General features: G+C 38.7%; 1 protein-coding gene across 1 annotated transcript in view; it reads right to left on the minus strand.

Annotated features, from left to right (window-relative positions):
• ABCA13 (ATP binding cassette subfamily A member 13) overlaps positions 1 to 19,510 on the minus strand; it is a 502,662-nt gene that overhangs the window by 321,796 nt on the left and 161,356 nt on the right. The window contains exons 28-29 of the mRNA XM_073008854.1: positions 15,185 to 15,298; positions 12,246 to 12,336 (exon numbers count right to left, since the gene is read on the minus strand). Coding sequence (XP_072864955.1) covers positions 12,246 to 12,336; positions 15,185 to 15,298 — 205 coding nt within the window. The remainder of the gene's footprint in view (positions 1 to 12,245; positions 12,337 to 15,184; positions 15,299 to 19,510) is intronic.

Consider the following 19,510-nt stretch of genomic DNA (forward strand, 5'->3'; position numbering starts at 1 on the left):
CTCCTGAATGCTCAGCTTTCCAAATGACAGTCAGCTGCTCCCTGTGCTCACTTCCACTCTCCGTCGAAGCTTGGAGCCTACCTGCCATCCCAGGCATTTGTCCCCAAACATGGCAGCATCAGTCCCCACTGACGGCTGCCTCTGTGTCTCATGCTTACTTCCCTCCTCTACTGGTTTCCCTGCTCCCAGATCCTCCTGGCATCCAAGGTTTCTGGATTAAGTCTGGACATTGCTTGCTTGGCACCCTGCCCAGGTTTGAAAGGGGTGTTGGGACTCTGTAAAGGGGGGCCAGCTCTGAACAAGAAATTACATCAAGATCCATCTCCATCATCCTGAGGTCTGTAGAAAAATCAGTTGACATGTCCTGGCCTCAAGTTCTTCCCTGGTAAGGAAAGATTAGTTTCCATCCACCAACTTCAGATGGCTGAGAACATGTAAGCTTCCAAACAACATCAAGGAGTGTTGGGCTCCTTCTGCCCTTCATCCCCTCAACCTGCATTGCACAGTTTCTCAAAGAAAAGACTGTTATTATGTTGTAACTGCTGTTATTATGTTCCAGTAATTTTCAGATCTCAGGCCAAGACATGAGTGTAAGGATTTGGGAAGGCTGGATTTCTGATAATTAAGCTTTTGCTAATTATCTACAATAATAGTGAAGTGTCATTGTATGAGTGTCAGTCTTGTGCCAGGTACAATTCTGGGCACTTGTGTATTGTCTCACTGAATCCTTATATCCATAGGGAATTGCTAGTGGCATGTTCATTTTAAAGTATAGGAATTAAGGGACAAAGAGTATAATCAACCAGTAAGTTTCAAAACCATGATTCAAACACATGCCATCTAGCTTTGGGGTCCACCTTCTTACAAATACACCAGGCTGCATTTATATTGAGTGGAACCATATTAAACTTCTGCTTACCGTGTGTCAAAAATATTCAAACATCAGGAATTCCAGACAGCCCTGCCTAACACATAGTAGAAGAATTACATGATCTGGAATTCAAAGAATTGGGTTCTTGATTCCACAGAATATTGTAGTGCCTTGAAAAAGCCCTCTAAGCCTGAGATTTATCATCTATATTTTAGAAAGAATGAAAATCTTGGTACTGTTTTCCAGAGAGAGATAAAAAATATAAAAAAGGCATAAAGCCATTTAGTAAACTCTAAAGCAGAAAATCAATTAACTATTGCCATCAGAACTCTCACACACATCTCGTAGAAATCCTCCCATAATTCCCAATTTGGTAGAGCCTGAAGGGCCTGGTTAAGACCGTCAAACTGAATTCATAGAAGAATAAAACAAGCTCACTGGAAAAATCAGTGAGAAGAAAATAGCTCAAGCCAGAGTTTTCAAATAGCATCAATAGCAGAAACATGTAATTGCACAGCAGTTTTCATTTCTCATTTAGTTTTATAGTCAACACTTTCTAAGGTTTAAGGCAGAAAAGGACCTTTGGTGTTTGGATGACACAATCAAAGAGGAGCTAGAAGGATCCACAGCGTCGCGTTTTCTGCCTCAGAGTGTCATGAGTCCCCCGAGTTCCCCAACTGGGACACAGCATCTCAGAGTTCCTTGGAAAAGTTCTGAGCCTTTGAGCCACTGTAAGGCACACCAGTGAGGCCTTTCCCTCGGCTCTGACATGGAAGGATTAGAGGGTGGCTAGCAGTCTGGTCCAGCCCACCTCACTCAACGAGAGGTCATGTGGTTTGGTTTAAAGAATTTATCTTGGCATGGTGCCCATTTGGCCTGGAGATGCGGACACAGGATCTCCACCGCCTACTGGGCCTTGTGGACAAATGGGTCAGATGGAGTTGGGTGTCTGCTCACCACCCCTCAGTGGGGATCTGAGGCTGTTTAATACTTGTCCTCTTTATGAAAGGGAAATGATAATCATCTGCTCAATGGTCTTTTTCCAAAGGTGAAGTAGAATAACATGTAACATGCTTGACACTGTGTCTGGCACATAGAGAGCACTCAATAACTATTTCCTAGTATCACAGTTATTAATATACTATGTAAAGCTGTTTTCAGTAGAGGAGCAGACAAACTCCACTGCCTTTATTCTGCTCTAAGACTCCAATATTAGTTCAGGTAACACAGCACAATCAAAGCAATGTCCTGTGTGGTAGGGGAATTTCCAGATTTCCAGCCCCACCCCCACCCAACCAAAATGAAACATTCAGCACCCCAGTTTATCTGCTGTGAGAACACAGAGGGCCAGAGCTGGACAGCTGGCCTGGACTGGCTGTTGCAGAGCCAGTGCTGACACCAGCAGTCTTAACATTTCTTGTCTGCTTTCTCTATTTCCTTCTCTAAGATGGCACCACATCACTGAACCAGCCCTTGGCTATGACTCCAGCAGACTTTGCTGACAGTGCCTTGTTGCATTGCACTTCTCAAGCTACTCCACCCAGGGAGAAGGGTGGATACAAGGGTGTGCAAGAAGATGATAGGATCCTGGATGAGCCTTGAGAAGGTGAAAATTCCACGAAATAACTGATTTTTGCATGTGAAAATGTTATATTCTACTAGTCTACTCATTTTTTTAGTATAAAATGATGTCTCATTGCCCTCAAAATGTTGCTGCAAAAGTGATTCCTTTGGACATTTCATCATGTTTATGCCATGATTTTCCATGGGCTCTGGAACACTGCCTAGTACCTGCTAGAAGTACTGAGGTCTCAGGTTCTGGACATAGCAGTGCTGTGAAATGCTACCGTAATGACTGGTATTTACGGGGTATGCAATTGCTGTGAATGAAAACTCCCTTGAGGGTTCTTCTGATTTCTAAATAGTGTGGGTATGAGGCTAAACTTGGATATTCTTATGGGCAATTATAGCCCTGGGAGGCATCAAAAAGCAAGACCCACAAAAGACATGGGCTGGGGTAACCTGGTTTGGGAACATAGAAGTGGCATTGACCCCCGCTGTCACTGCTCCAAGAGTGCAGGTCACTGTTGTTGCAAAGCTGACAAGACATGGCTTTGCTCCCATGGCAATTGCACTATTTATCTTGTTTTGCATTAGATAGCTATTTAATCTGTAAAAGTTTCACTTTCTTCATCTGTAGCATAAGAAAAGGAAAATTACCCATGAAATTTTTGTGAAAAGTAAATGTAGTTGAAGTTATATATACACTATAACCTGATTTACAGTAAGTGCTATTATCATGTAACAGCTATAAGGAGAGAGCGAGGCTCCAACTAAATATCTTTAATTAATTTTTCTGCATGAAAGTAAGCAGAACAGCTAGAAAATAGAAAACCAAAAAGTATATTGTGCATTGCGGGGACTTTATTTTAATGGAGAAGTGGAGATTGTTAAATTTCACAGTGTAGGGCAAACTGGAGACATTTTTCTACTGCATCTGTATGTTGCTGACCATTTGTTATTTGGAATAGGCTGCACTATAAGCTTGCCTAGTAAGCGTGGTAAGACAATTTAACTGCATAAAATGGCAGATGTTAAACACAGTGAAGAGTGACTTGGTCTCACGATAGTGTGACTTTCATTATCTCCCAGTAGCAGAATCGAAACTGCTTTGGAGAAGGCTTTAAGCTTTCTTATCATGCATATGATTGGGAGACATAGGTACATCTTACAGCCACGCATCACTTAAACATGAGGATGCATTCTGAGAAATGCAGCTTAAAAAGGCAGCATTAAGCAATTTCATTGTGTGTGAACATCACAGAGTGGACTTACACAATCCTAGATGTTACAGCCTACTGCACACCTAGCTGTATAGCATAGCCTATTGCTCCTACAAACCTGCATAGAATGTTATTGTACTGAATACTGTAGGCAATTGTAACATGATGGTAAGTATTTGTTTATCTAAAATCTCTAAACATAGAAAAGGTATAATAAAAATATGATATGAAAAATTTTATATGGTATTAAATGATACACTTGTATAGCGTACTCACCAATAAAGTCTGCAGGCTGGAAGTTGCTCTGATGAGGCAGTGAGTGGTGAGTGAATGCGAAAGCCTAGGACATTACCATACACCACTCTACACTTTACAAACACTGTATATTTAAGCTACACTAAATTTATTCTTTAAATTTTTCTTCAAAAATAAATTAACCTTAGATTACTGTAATTTTACGCTTTATAAACTTTTTAATTTTTTAACTTTTTGACCCTTTTGTAATCACACTTAGCTTAAAATACAAAACACATTGTATAGCTGTACAAAAATATTTTCCTTATATCCTTATTCTTTGAGCTAGCTTGTTTTACTTTTTAGGTATTTTTTTTTATTTTTTAGTTTTTTTGTTAAAAACTAACACACAAAACCACACATTAGCCTAGGCCTACACAGGGTCATTATCATCAATATCACTTTCTTCCACCTCTACCTCTTGACCCACTGGAAGGAGGTCTTCAGGGCACTAGCACACATAGAGCTGTCATCTCCTATGCTAGCAATGGATTTTTCTAGATACCTCCTGAGGGACCTACTTGAGGCTGCTTTACACTTAACTCATATATATATACACACATATATATACACACACATATATACATATATACACATAAATATATATGAAATACACTCCAAATTGAATTAAATACATATGCCAATAACAGAGTAGTTATAGTATGATGATCAAGTATTACGTGCTGTACATAATTGTGTGTGCTAGACTTTTATATGACTGGCAGTGCAGTAGGTTTGTTTCCACCAGCATTCCCACAAACAAGTGAGTAATGTGTTGTTCTACAATGTGATGATGGCTACGAAGTCACTAGGCAGTAGGAATTTTCAGCTCATTATGACCTTATAGGAACATCATCATGTATGTAAATCAATGTTGACTAAAACATTATTATGTGGTATTAATTACAAATTAGAAAAGCAGCTCCACACAAAAACTCTTAGGTCTTAGGACACTGGGCAGATCTCCCTCCTCTGGGAGGAAAGAAGCAATATCCTTGTTGGGTAACAGTTCCTGCACAATGGACTAGATATAATAAAAATAAAATGTGGTCTAGTATTGACTGCATGTTCCATCACTTTGGAGACCTCGTCTATGCTCCCCAACCTAAACGATGAGGGCACTGCTATGTGATAAAGATGGATTACAGAGGACAGGACACGAATGGGCAAAACCCCTGGTGAGAGTCCTACAGTCACGGCTCTTATTGGGTCACTTCATCTCACAGTATACAGTAAAAATGGGCCAAGAAAAACACACAGGGCCCATGGAACAAGAGGCGTGGTAAAGATACACAGGCTACTTTAAGTCTGAAAGGGCCAAAACAATACTGAAGTTCACATATAGGTTGACATAAAACAACATAGTACAAAATTCTACAGTAATGTGGGTCCAAGCTCAAGATAGTAATACAAGTTGATGATTGCTCCTGATTCAGTGTATACACCTGAGGACATGGCAGGCATCAGCCAAAACAGACCAGAGGATTTAACATTCCAGTGTGTCTCCTCCTGACATTTGTTTTCAAGAGGTGACTCCATCCTATTTCTCTAAATGAGAGTTTATCAAACTCTCATTTAGGCCCTACGACACTTTGGGCCCATAATTTCTTGTTGTGGAGGGCTGCTCTGTGCAGTGTAGGATGTTTAGCAATACCCCTAGCCTCTACCTGTTAGGTGGCAGTAGCTGTGACCAGCTGTGACAACCAAAAATATCTCCAGACATAACCAAACATTCCTTGGAGGACAAAATCATCCTCAGTTGGGAACTACTAATGTGAACTGAGTCACAATAACTTCTACTCACCATAACACTTTCAGTCTAGTTTTAATGTCTCGCTCATAATGTCACCAAATTTTAAAGCAAACCCTCCAACATTAAAGAGAGAACTCAAAATAAACAAATAGAAAACAGTAATAGTAATTTTAAAATAAACTAAAGTTAAAATAGCATTATTTTTATAGAGAGGTAAAAATATCAAAGAAACGATGACAAGAAAACTCCCCTTAATTGAAGAGCCATCATCTTCAGATTGAAAGGCCATATTGAGGAAACCCCCACTTAGAGTAATGGAAGACAACGTGGGGCACATGAAGTTTCCTGCCAAGAACAATCAGAAAATATGAATGACCTTTTAAAAATCTATATAAAGACTTCAGTTTAAAAGTTTAAAAAAGTCTACACATTGGGTACAGTGTACAGTGCTCAGATGATGGCCGTACTAAAATCTCAGAAAGCACCACTAAAGAACTTATCCATGTAACCAACCACCACCTGTTCCCCAAAACCCTACTGAAATTAAAAAAAAAAGAAAATCTATATAAAGACTTTAAAGAGGTACCAAGACAGCAAAAGCTCAAAGGTCAGAGATGCAAGAGAAAAGGGAAGCTTGGGAAGCCTGGTATTTGCTCCTGCCAAAAACTGAGAGGCTGAGTCTCCAGTGGTCCATGGGACTTTGAACTCAGGATCTACATGGTCCCTAATTGATATCAGCTTTATAGGTGAGACTCCCCACCCCACCCAAATAGGGCATCTATCCAGTAGTACAGGAAACTGGAAATTTCCCTACTAAGGCTGAAGTCTACCTCCATCAATCCACTCTATCCCCAACTGGATTAGGAGAACATGGGCCTGCCCTAGCTCTCTGCCAGAAGCCGGAAAATAACATTATCTAGAGGAAGATAGCACTATCAGGAGACTCAAATTTATTTCTACAATTTACCATTTATGATATCTGGTTTTGATTTTCTTAATCCTTAATATTCCTGGAGACAAGGCAAGAAAAATAACCAAAAAAAAAAGAGAAAAATGGACTTAAAAAATACCCACAAAAGACAAGTATTAAAGCTCACAACATGCACTTCCAAAATGTGACTATTGTGTCCAAAATTAGATGAAAATAGACTTTCACCAGGGAGCTAAAAACTATTTTAAAATAATAAAATTTAAATTGTAAGTGGAAAATGCAACAACTGAAATGAAGAACTTCATTGATATGTTTAATACCAGATTAGACCCAGCTGAAGAGAGAATTTGTTAATTAAAAAACTAGTAAGAAAAAAAAATCACATACTAAAGCATAAAGAAAAAATAGGTTGGAATATATAGAAAAGAATATAAGAAGTATTGAACTCTGTGAAAAGTTGTAATCATGTTTAAAAGACTGATTAGAAGTTCTGGCCAGGGCAATCAGGCAAGAGAAAGAAATAAAGGGTATTTAGTTAGGAAAAGAAGAAGTCAAATTGTCCCTGTTTGCAGATGACATGATTGTATATTTAGAAAATCCCATTATCTCAGCCCAAAATCTCCTTAAGCTGATAAGAAACTTCAGCAAACTCTCAAGATACAAAATTAATGTGCAAAAATCACAAGCATTCTTATATACCAGTAACAGACAAACAGAGAGCCAAATCAGGAATGAACTCCCATTCACAATAGCTTCAAAGAGAATAAAATACCTAGGAATTCAACTTACAAGGGATGTAAAGGACCTCTTCAAGGAGAACTACAAACCATTGCTCAGTGAAATAAAAGAGGACACAAACCAATGGAAGAACAAACAAATGGAAGAACATTCCTATCATGGATAGGAAGAATCAATATCATGAAAATGGCCATACTGCCCAAGGTAATTTATAGATTCAATGCCATTCCCATCAAGCTACCAAGGACTTTCTTCACAGAATTGGAAAAAACTGCTTTAAAGTTCATATGGAACCAAAAAAGACCCTGCATTGCCAAGACAATCCTAAGTCAAAAGAACAAAGCTGGAGGCAACACACTACCTGACTTCAAACTATACTACAAGGCTACAGTAACCAAAACAGCATGGTACTGGTACCAAAGCAGAGATATAGACCAATGGAATAGAACAGAGCCCTCAGAAATAATACCACACATCTACAACCATCTGATCTTTGACAAACCTGAGAAAAACAAGAAATGGGGAAAGGATTCCTTATTTAATAAATGGTGCTGGGAAAATTGGCTAGCCATAAGTAGAAAGCTGAAACTGGATCCTTTCCTTACTCCTTATACGAAAATTAATTCAAGATGGATTAGAGACTTAAATGTTAGACCTAAAACCATAAAAATCATAGAAGAAAACCTAGGTAATACCATTCAGGACATAGGCATGGGTAAGGACTTCATATCTAAAACACCAAAAGCAACAGCAACAAAAGCCAAAATTGACAAGTGGGATCTAATTAAACTAAAGAGCTTCTGCACAGCAAAAGAAACTACCATCAGAGTGAACAGGCAACCTACAGAATGGGAGAACATTTTTGCAATCTACTCATCTGACAAAGGGCTAATATCCAGAACCTACAAAGAACTCAAACAAATTTATGAGAAAAAAAAAACAAACAATCCCATCAAAAAGTGTGCAAAGGATATGAACAGACACTTCTCAAAAGAAGACATGCATACAGCCAACAAACACATGAAAAAATGCTCGTCATCACTGGCCATCAGAGAAATGCAAATCAAAACCACAATGAGATACCATCTCACAGTAGTTACAATGGCAGTCATTAAAAAGTCAGGAAACAACAGGTGCTGGAGAGGATGTGGAGAAATAGGAACACTTTTACACTGTTGGTGGGATTGTAAACTGGTTCAACCATTGTGGAAAACAGTGTGGCGATTCCTCAAGGATCTAGAACTAGAAATACCTTATGACCCAGCCATCCCATTACTGGGTATATACCCAAAGGATTATAAATCATGCTGCTATAAAGACACGTGCACATGTATGTTTATTGCGGCACTATTCACAATAGCAAAGACTTGGAATCAACCCAAATGCCCATTAGTGACAGACTAGATTAAGAAAATGTGGCACATATACACCATAGAATACTATGCAGCCATAAGAAATGATTACTTCGTGTCCTTTGTAGGGACATGGATGCAGCTGGAAATCATCATTCTCAGCAAACTATCACAAGAACAGAAAACCAAACACCGCATGTTCTCGCTCATAGGTGGGAACTGAACAATGAGATCACTTGGACTCTGGAAGGGGAACATCACACACCAGGGCCTATTATGGGGAGGGGGGAGGGGGAGGAATGGCATTGGGAGTTATACCTGATGTAAATGATGAGTTGATGGGTGCTGACGAGTTGATGGGTGCAGCACACCAACATGGCACAAGTATACATATGAAACAAACCTGCACGTTGTGCACACGTACCCTAGAACTTAAAGTATAATAAAATAAATAAATAAAAGACTGATTAAAAGACTGACAAGACTGATTTAAAGCAAAAAGAAGAGAGAAAAAAGAGATACAAAATTATTGGTAATGAAATAGGGGATATTTCCACATATCATTCAGATGTAATTTTACTTTACTGAGTAAAATCACTCAGGAATTTTTTCTCTCATTCTCTTTTTCAGGATGATGCTGATTAATATGAACACACAAAACATGGCAACAAAACAAAAAGGAGGACATTGAGCCCCGGAATCATGGTATCCACCCCAAGAGAGCAGAGCAGAGAATTCCTAGGAAAGCAGCCGGGTGCTAGCAGAAGCGGGCAGCCTGCCCAGGTGGAGCGTGGTAGGGGGTCTGGGTGGCGTTTGAACAGACAAAAGGACTCAACATAAAGATGATGTGTTGGCACACAGGAGGTGGGAGCAATGGAGAACAAGTGTTTCATGTAATAGTAAGAGAGCATAAAACTCTAGGAAAAGGGAGACATGATAAATAAGGGAATGTCATTATAATGCGTAGCCTGGCTCTGCACTGAACAACATTTATCTCCTCATACTGTTCTATGACAACTAAAATGGTCATATTAGCATAGTGGGAGCAACTGATCAGGGGAATGATGTAGTACAAAACTAAATCTGCATCTTTCAGAACAGAAAATCAATTGGTAATTCCTGTAACAAATAAATCAAGAAATACTACCACAGGTGTATCAGTTAGATATGTAACGACTAATCCTAAAGAAATTCCTAAGTTTAAATTCATACGATGGAGTGAAATAGAAGGCAAAGCTAGATGAAGGGACTTTTTCTTAGTAACAGTCAATATTTATGGATACAAAAAGGGACTTTTTCTTAGTAACAGTCAATATTTATGGATACGAAAAACTTTTATAATAATCTTAATTTTTTGCAATCAGGTAACAAAATTATATGAACAGTTTCATCATTTTTGTGAAAATACATATCCTTATCTTCATATGAGTACATATAAATTCATCTAAAAAAGAACTCCGAGGCTTTTAAAATAGCTATCTGTGGTGATAAGATTATAGGTGGATTTGTTTTCTGGCTTATTTGTATTTTCTGTTTCTACAACGGACATATATACTTTTTGTAATAAAGCAAAAACTTATTTTTTGAAGTTATATAATGAGACCAGGCTCAGAGGCTCACGCCTGTAATCCCAGCACTTTGGGAGGCAAGGCGGAAGGATCACCGAAGGTCAGGAGTTTGAGCCAGCCTGGCCAACTTGGTGAAACCCTATCTCTACTAAAAATACAAAAATCAGCTGGGCATGGTGGTACACGCCTGTAGTTCCAGCTACTGGCGAGGGTGGGGCAGGAGATTTGCTTGAACCCGGAAGTCACAGGGTGCAGTGAGCTGAGATTGCGCCATTGAACTGCCGCCTGGGCGACAAGAGCAAAACTCTGTCTCAAAAAAATAAAAATAAAATAAAAGTTAGATAATGAATAAAAATGACAGCATGATTAGGCAAATATTCCCAGAAGTTGCATCAATATATCTTTGAATAGTCACCTCAGTTTCAAGGATGAAGAAAAGTGAGTATGACCTAGGAATAAATTTTAAAAGGATGCATGCAGTAAGGTGAGTTCATTTGTTAGCTAAGTTACAAAAGGAGATTTGCATCCAGTCAGCGATCAATTCTTCACCACCATCCCACCCGTGAACGCCTGACCCCACTTTGTGCCTGCTCCTGGAGGGCTGTGCAGGGTGGGAGAAAATAGCCGACATTCACCTGGATGAGATGGTCTTCAACCTCCAGCATCAGGCAGAAGCAGAAAGAAGAGAGGATCACACTTCATGGATCTCAAAATTCCATGTGAATCTCATATTCTGTGTCCCAACACACTTGTAGGAAAAGTTCTAAATTTCTAGGGAACTTTCTCTTAATTTTACAATGGAAGCTTACATGTGGGAAAACCTATTCAAAAGTAGTGTTGGCTAAGCAGCAACGTGCTGAACAAACGTGGCTCAGGTACAATTCACACTCTGAGACATCTGCATTAACACTAGCAACACGGTAGATGCAAACTCAGGAGACATCTGTGTTCCACACAGGATCTCTCGGACCCATGTAAGTCCTTGGTTCCAGCAACAGAAGATGGGGACACTGTAATAAGCTTTCCAGTGCTACTTCTTTTTTTAAAGGTGTTTTAATTAATTGAAAAAATTATGTAATGCATTTAAAATACAAAACATTTTAAAATATGATTAACCTTTCTGAAGTAGTATTAAGTATTATATTCACCAGAAATTGTTTTAAAGGGAAGTACTATATTTTGTCTAATAAACTGTCTTGCCTTCTTCTGACTTTCATATGTAAGGCAGATCCGAAACCCTTTCCCGTGCACAAGCAGCGTGTGACGGAGTCAGGGACCTGGAACAGCCTGACACTCATCCTTCCTCTGACTCCAGGTCCCTGCCAACTGGATTAGGCTGCTGAGAGTTTCTCTGGCAGGGCCCTGATGGCTGATTTTGCCACAGTGTTGCAGTTTCTAAGCACAGTCATCTTCTTCTCTGCACTGCATGGTGGAACAGGAATAGTTTATGCCCTTCTGGATTATTTCATGGAACTGGCTTTCCTTGTGTGTCCAGCAAATGTTTGTTAAAACACCTAAATGAATTCACAGATTCATCAATTGCAGAGGTACAACAAATGTTTACTGATACGTAATGTTTTTATCTGAGCTTCTCATTTTCAAATCTATGCAATGGCTTTCAAGTTACTTTTAGCTCAATAATAATAATAATTTCTTTTATAGACTTGTTTTGTAATTCACAATTCTTGTGTTTGAATCAGGAAACTTCCTTTTTAACTAGGTTCTTTAGTAGTTAAGTCCTGAATCAGTGAATCAAAAAAACTTCAGGCATGAACAAACTTTGGGGTGTATTTAGTTCAAGCCCTTCAGGATCCAGATAAGAAAATAGAAACTGAGAGAGGAAAAGCGACCTGCTGGAAGTCACTTAGCAACGTCATGGCCCAAGGGGGAGGACCCACCTAAGTGGCAGAGCCATTTAGGCAGAAGAACACAACCACATCCATCAGCACACTTACCGTATGTCTGGAGTTTTTCAGTAAGTTTGTCTACATCAATGTGCAACTGCGTTTCTACAAAGTTTTTTACAAATTTGTTTCCCAGGGCCTCCTAAAGAAAAATAATATAGCTTAACAAAAATAATTGCATTATTTCATATTATTGAATAATACCTATTAGACTTATTCAAAGTTTCATTACAAAGGAACAAGGCATATAAACTGAATCCACTTAAAAGAAGTTTTAAAACACCACAATAAATAACAGGATAACATCTTATTAGGACCTTACCTTGAAAAACAAAATCAACAATTATGAAAATGTATGTTGTAGTTGTAATTGTGTATTGATACTAAAAACAAAGAATGAACTAAACGGTTTATTTTTGGCAAAATTTTCTAACGAACCTATATAGTAATCTTTTACTTTCTATAAGATTCTTTCCTTTCCTTTGCATGGCCTTCCTCAGAGGCCAGTTATAAAGAGAGGGTCATCGTTATAAAAACTCTGAGGGAGGATTTCAGAATTTCCCAAACCCTCTCTCAATGTTTTGCTACTCATCTTCAGAAACATCTTTCATTGCTTCATCTGTACCATTATTCTTTCATTACTATTGATGGTTGTGACTTTGCCTCATTTGTCAATGACTGGAGACAAATTGTTTACTGTGGAGAGTTCTCCAAGATTTTTTCATCAACTTAATGACATCTTGCCCCTTTATTTTGCCAATGATATTCATGTACTTGCATTGCACTGCCCCACACTTAACGACATACAAAAACCAGCAAGAAGCTGAGAGGGAAAGATGCTGATGTATCCAGGCTCTGCCTCAGGATCAATGACTGGGAATTAATTTTGGAATTTGCCAATTTCTTAGAGAATATTTGTATGCTATCCAGATTTTGGTCCAGCACATAACCTGATAACACGGGAGCTCCAGACAGGAATTCTCAAATAATATGTACCCTCTGTAATTAGCTCTTTTATTTCTCATATTCACCTTATTACATGTGATGGTTTTAACTAATCTTGTCTGAGGATGACAAGACTTTATTATGAAAGTTTGGTATTTGCTTTTCTTTTTTGAAATCTTGTCTATCTTCCTTCACTGGGCATTCGCTATTTGCCAGTCAATGTGCAGGTTAGTTATTATGCATCATGTCTTTTAATCTCAACAACATCCCCATGAGGTTACTGTTGTCTTTTACTTATGGAGCAGGGAAGCAGAGCAAAGTTAGGGCTTTACCCAGAGGCTCTAACCACTCCATCTAGTGGCGGAACCAGGCCTGGAACATAGACATCGACTACTACAAACCCAAGGCACTGCAAGTTCCTTTGAGCATGATCCCAAAACTAAGAAATAGAGGAACAATTTACACCATCTTATCCTATGGAAGATAAGTTCTGCAATTGGTTGGACATGTGACTTTGATTTCTGACATGGCCACTTAGTACTCAGGTACACCATAGACTTCACAAGGAGTTGTCCAATTTTTGAGGCCGAGTTAGACACTGCTTTATGTTCTCCTAGATTTTTGTATACTCTCGACTTGGCGCTTATGATATTGTGTGATATGTTATTGCACACAATATATATAGTTGCAGCAGAGACCTCATCCAGTCTAAAATACTGTCTGTCCCATTAACTGCAAAGGTTCACTGATGTCTGTATTAACAGATTAATCCATGCACAAGCAAATTAAAGAAGATTACAATACTAGCTAATACATATGGCCATGGTCGCTGTGAGAATGAACATCGCAGACCTCCAACTGCAGGAAACGGAAGTGGCAGGTCCCACTGCTGGACTCTGAATCCATGGCACTTTACCCTGAGGCCATGCCTCCCATGGGCTGTCCCTCACCAATGACCACCACATCAGGCCCACTCCCAGGAGCCACAGGACTCCACTGACATGGGACCCCTACCTTGATAACTGACTTTAGCTCTGTGACTCCCTCTCAGCCTTATCTGATGTCCATTAAATTGCAGGGTCCACCAGGATGCTTCCACCCGACCCTCTCCCTCTCTGCTTTCCTCAGGGTCAGACTTGCATGACCATTGACAACCTTGCTTCCAGCCTGTCTAGCTTCCTCTTCCTTTGCTCAGCAGCCATTTCCCAAAATAAAATTATTGCACATGTAATCCTGTCTTGGCATCTGTTTCTTGGAAAACTCAGACTCACCCAGTAGCATTTTCTCTGTGTCAAAACCTATTCCAAAGGCTCTACGTATCCTGACCCATTTATACCTCATAACTACTATCACTTCCTCATTTCTCAGGGAAGAAATCTAAGGCACAGAGAATTTCAGTGACTAGTCTAAGATCACACAACTGGTGGCAGGGGTTGAACTGGGAATCAAACTCAAATGATTCTAGCTCCTGAGTCCTTACTCTGAACTACTTACCTGGTGGTTAATGAAAAATTAAACATGAATTAAAATGCAGGCATATTTTCTCATCCTATCAGAGTTAAGGTAAGTTGAAGTTATACAAATGCCCAAAAAATTATTAGGTGATCTACCTGAATTAAAGTTTTACATTAATGATTGTCAGGGTCTAATGCAGTTAGGCCATTCTAAACTGTAAATTGTTCCTTTTAAAATATTAAGTTGTCAATACAGAATATGAGGAAATGATCATTGATTGTTGAATAGACCTACAATTCAAAAGTATGCAAACAATCTAAAAAGCATTAAGCTTAATACAGAATTTAAAGAACAGGTTACTATTAACAAATTATTAATCATTCTCACGATGATACCATCTTGCATGGGTAAAATACTGAAAATTCACAAAATGTTTTCACACATCTCTAATTTTACGTCAATTATATGAGTCAACTAGAACCACCATGCCTGACGTGACTCTGTAGAATCTTCTACAGGGCAGCCCTGATGTCTCGGACATGCCCTAGCAGTAGCTCCCTATCCCTCGGTGGCAGAGACCAACCACTCACCTGCAGCTGGTTGAACATCTGGCCACTTCCACTTCTCTGGAAAAGGCTGGACATTTCCAGCAGTGTTTCTGATAAAGCTTTTAGCTTGTCCACAATATAAAAGGTGGAATTAGCCTGCAAAATGAAGCATATTTGGATATATCTCTTATTCAGCTGTTATATTAAGGTAAATCTTCCAACAACGATGGTATGTGACATGGCCACCAGAGCAAAGATCTGCCTGCAGGCCAGCTGATGCCTTCCTCAATAACATGAAAAGTTCCAATGCCCTCATATCGCAGGTGAGTCCTCTGAGACCTCTCTCCTTGACTCTGTCCATCCAGGGGCTACCTGCCTATTCACCGCTGTCTCGCCAGAGTCACTGCTGGGTAGAGCCTATGTCCCCAGTATATGTTGACCTAATTAATCAATGCTTGCCCACATTTCTTCCTCAAAAATACATTCTCAACTAATACTTACTTGTTTTATGGTACCCAACACTATTGAGGATAGAATAAAATTGGTATATTTTTTCATTTATTTCTGCTGGCAGAGTACACTGGCATAAGACTTTTATAAAGTAATTTGGTATCAGAAAAATACAGTCACTGATCCATAAAAAATGCACATGCTTTACTCTCTCAAGATAAAAGGACTCTATCCTAAGGAAATAGTTTAAATAAAATATAAAGCTATTTCCATGAAGATGTCTATTGCAATATTATTACATTTAATACTGAAAGCAGTCTAAATGCCAAAGGGACAATGTTTAAGGAGGGTTTCAGAGTCTAACCACATCTCCCTAGGGTCACTAGGAGACCCTCACAGCTGCACAGGAGCTGAAAAGCAGCCAGTACAGCAAACAGAGAAAAACCTTGAAGTCTCAGCTTCAGCCTTCAATAAAAACAGGGATAAAGATTCTTGTGAGTATTAAGACAAATTAGTATTCCAATACCTTGGCACCAGGCCTGGTACACAGTAAATACTCAGTAAACACCAGCTATACCAGTTAAAAAGGTTGAATAACACTATTAATGCAACAAATGTAGAAGATCTGTAAAACATTTTGAAACTACAAATAAAGAATACACACACACACACACATTAAATTCCCCACCCAGAAGACCTCACATTTCTAACATTCTAGTAACAGAAAGTAGCCTAACTGGGCTGCCTCTCTGGAGGGACCAGGAGTCCTTTCAACAAACCAAGCTGGCTCTGCAACACCAAAGGGGGGATCAGCTGGGATGACACTGATAATGAACAGCGAGGGAAATGGTTGTTCTTCCCCTGAGGGTAGAGGAACCACAATAAACACCCAGGAGACAGGGCAAGGAGTATTCCACAATGACAAGTGACCTGGCCTGAAAACACTGGCTGCCCCACAGCAGGATGGCTCCTGAAGCAACAAAGACCTTGGATCCTAAGAAGTCCCCTTCTTCTCCAACTGCTGGAGGCTCATCTCCCCAACAGGGAGGCAGTTGGACTGGAGAAATCTCATCTGTCCTTTCAAACAGCAGCATCAGGGAGTCCCTGATGCATCAGATAAACCAAAATTAAACTCTTATTGGAACCACAGCACACAAAGTGGGCCAAGAACTGTGCGTTAAGCCTAAGTACAACAACTACCCACAAAAATAAAAGATTTTTACGTAGGGCTCAAAGTCTCCTATTATATTGCTCAAAATACCCATGATACAACTGAAAAACACCCATTATAAAAATAACCAAAGAAAAGACAACTCGAATTAAGAAAAACAATCAATTGATGCCAATATTGAGACAAATCAGATATTGGAGTGACCTGGCTAGTATTTTAAAGCACCCATCATGAATAAAATAATGCCTCAGCAAGCAATTGTAAATTGTCTTGAAGCAAACAAAATAGCAGAAAATCTCAATGAAGAAAAAGAAGTTATAAAAAAGAACCACATGGATACCACATGGACAATGCAATAACGCAAATACAAGAACTCGCTAGATGGTCTCAGTAGAAGAATGGAGATGGCAGAGGAGAGAACCACTGAACCTGAGAGCTGATCAGTGTGTGGCACCCAATCTGTGCAACAGGGAGAAAGGAGATTGATAGGAAAGTGAACAGAGCCTCAAGTACCTGTAGGACAATAATAAAAATTTTGATATTGGTGTCATTAGACTCTCTGAAAGAGAAGAGAAACTGAGTGGAACTGAAAGAGTACGAGAGGAAATAATGGCTGAAAAACTTCCTAAAACTGTAGAAATACAAAAACCTACAGACTCAGAAAGCTAAGCAAACACTAAATATGATAAACTGAGAGAAATCTACATTAAACCACACCATAATTAAACTTCTAAAATCTGAACACAATAAAAGCTTTAAAGCAGCCAGAGAACCATGACATGTTACCTCGAGGGAACACCCACTCAAAGGTTAGTAAATCTCTCATCTGAAACCCTGGGAGCCAGAAGAAAGTAGCCTAACATGTATCACAATGTAAGAAAAGAATCATCATTGTGAATTCTGAATCTAATGTAAATATCTTTTAGGAATGAAGATAAAATAAAGACATTCTCAGATGAAGAAAAATTTTTAAAAAATGAAAATATGAAAAAGAATCTTGGAGAATTGAGAAGGAAGAAAAAAACAACAGAAAGAGCAGAAATGTGGGTGAACGCAACAGACTATACTGTTTTCCATGAGTTTTATGAAATGTATTTGATGATTAAAACATAAATCATAACACCATCTGGTAGTCAAGATGATGATATTTAAAAGCAGAGAAGGTAAAGGGACCTAAGTCAAAGTGGATTTCCACACCTGGCTTGAAGTGGTAAAATCTCAATGCCAATGAACTGTGATAAGCCATGTATGTATGTCTGTATTGTAATATCTAGAGCCAGATGTTCTTTGTAAGAACATCATACAAAAAGATACACTCAAAGACAGTATCAATAAATCATTTTTTAGGATGAGTATCCTAAAATCATGTCTTAGGGTGAGGATGCTCAAAAATGTTTAAGTAATCCACAGGAAGGCAAGAAAAGAGAAACAGAAGACACGATAACCAAAAGCTGGGAACAATCCAGATGTACCACAGTGTGTAAATGGCTAAAGAAACTGTGGACCATGCATACCAGGTAATGTTATTCAGCAATAAAAATGAATGAACTCCTGATATCTGCACAATATGGATACTACTCTAGGGAATTATGCTAAGTTTAAAAAGTCAATCCCAAATTATACATACTGTATAATTCCATGTATACAACAATCTAGAAATGACAAAATTATAGAAATGAAGAACTGATTAGTGGCTGGCAGGGATCGGGGACTTGGTGGGGAGTGGTGTAGGAATTAATGGCTGTGGTTATGAAAGGTAAAGCAAGAGACTCTGCTGTGATGTGACTGTTCTGCTTCAGTGCTGGTGATGAACACACAAACTTACACAGGTGCTAAGGCTGCATAAAACTGAATACACGCATGCACACACAGTAAAACCGGGGAAATCAGAAGACAAGTGAACTGTATCAATGGCAGAATCCTCTTTGTGATACTGCATTATAGGTAGTTTCATGAGATGTTAGCATTAGGAAACCCAGTGAAGGATACACCGATCTTTCCTTGTTGTTTCTTACAAATGCATGTAAATCTATAACTGCCTCAAAATTAAAAAGTTAATTTTTAAAAGAATATGGAATTCTAAATGAATAAGTGCCCACTGATCACAGATGGGATCATTTGAGTATCAAAAAAAAAAATAAACAAATAAATAAAGACTGCAATGGACTGAAATACACTTACCATGTTTAAATCTATGAATTCATAATCATATTGTTTAATTAATCACCTTCAGAAGATTACAGAAAACTAATGAGGCTCAGAGCTCATAATCCCAACTAAAAGTGTGTCAGGATTCTCAGATATCCTGTGATTAAAGTCTTATTTCCATTTTATTTAATTAGGAAAAATGTCCTGGGCTTTCATTTCATTTATACAACACCTACTAACTTTTAATTGTAGAAAATGATTTATTCCTCTCTGGCAGTTATTCTTTCTTTTAAAATAGAGGAAAAATATCAAAATGTGACTAGGTCATAGCACAAGATATTAGCTCTGGGTTTATTTGTTCTGTTGTATTCATTATCTTTTGTTGTATCAATTATTTTCTTAGTTATATCACCCTCTTCCCTCCTTATTCAGACCTTTTTCTTATTGCATCGAAGGGGAATGAGGTAGAGGAATTTGAAGATTTGAAAAGGAAACAAGTAGATATATTCAGAGTAGATAAAAGAAAAATATTTCTTTTTCATGTGGCCAAAATCAGGCAGGGAAAAACCCAGTGATAGAGCATCCCACACTTCCCCTCA

The sequence above is a fragment of the Chlorocebus sabaeus genome, chromosome 21 (assembly GCF_047675955.1).
Source record: "Chlorocebus sabaeus isolate Y175 chromosome 21, mChlSab1.0.hap1, whole genome shotgun sequence".
In the NCBI taxonomy this organism is placed as follows: Eukaryota; Metazoa; Chordata; class Mammalia; order Primates; family Cercopithecidae; genus Chlorocebus; species Chlorocebus sabaeus.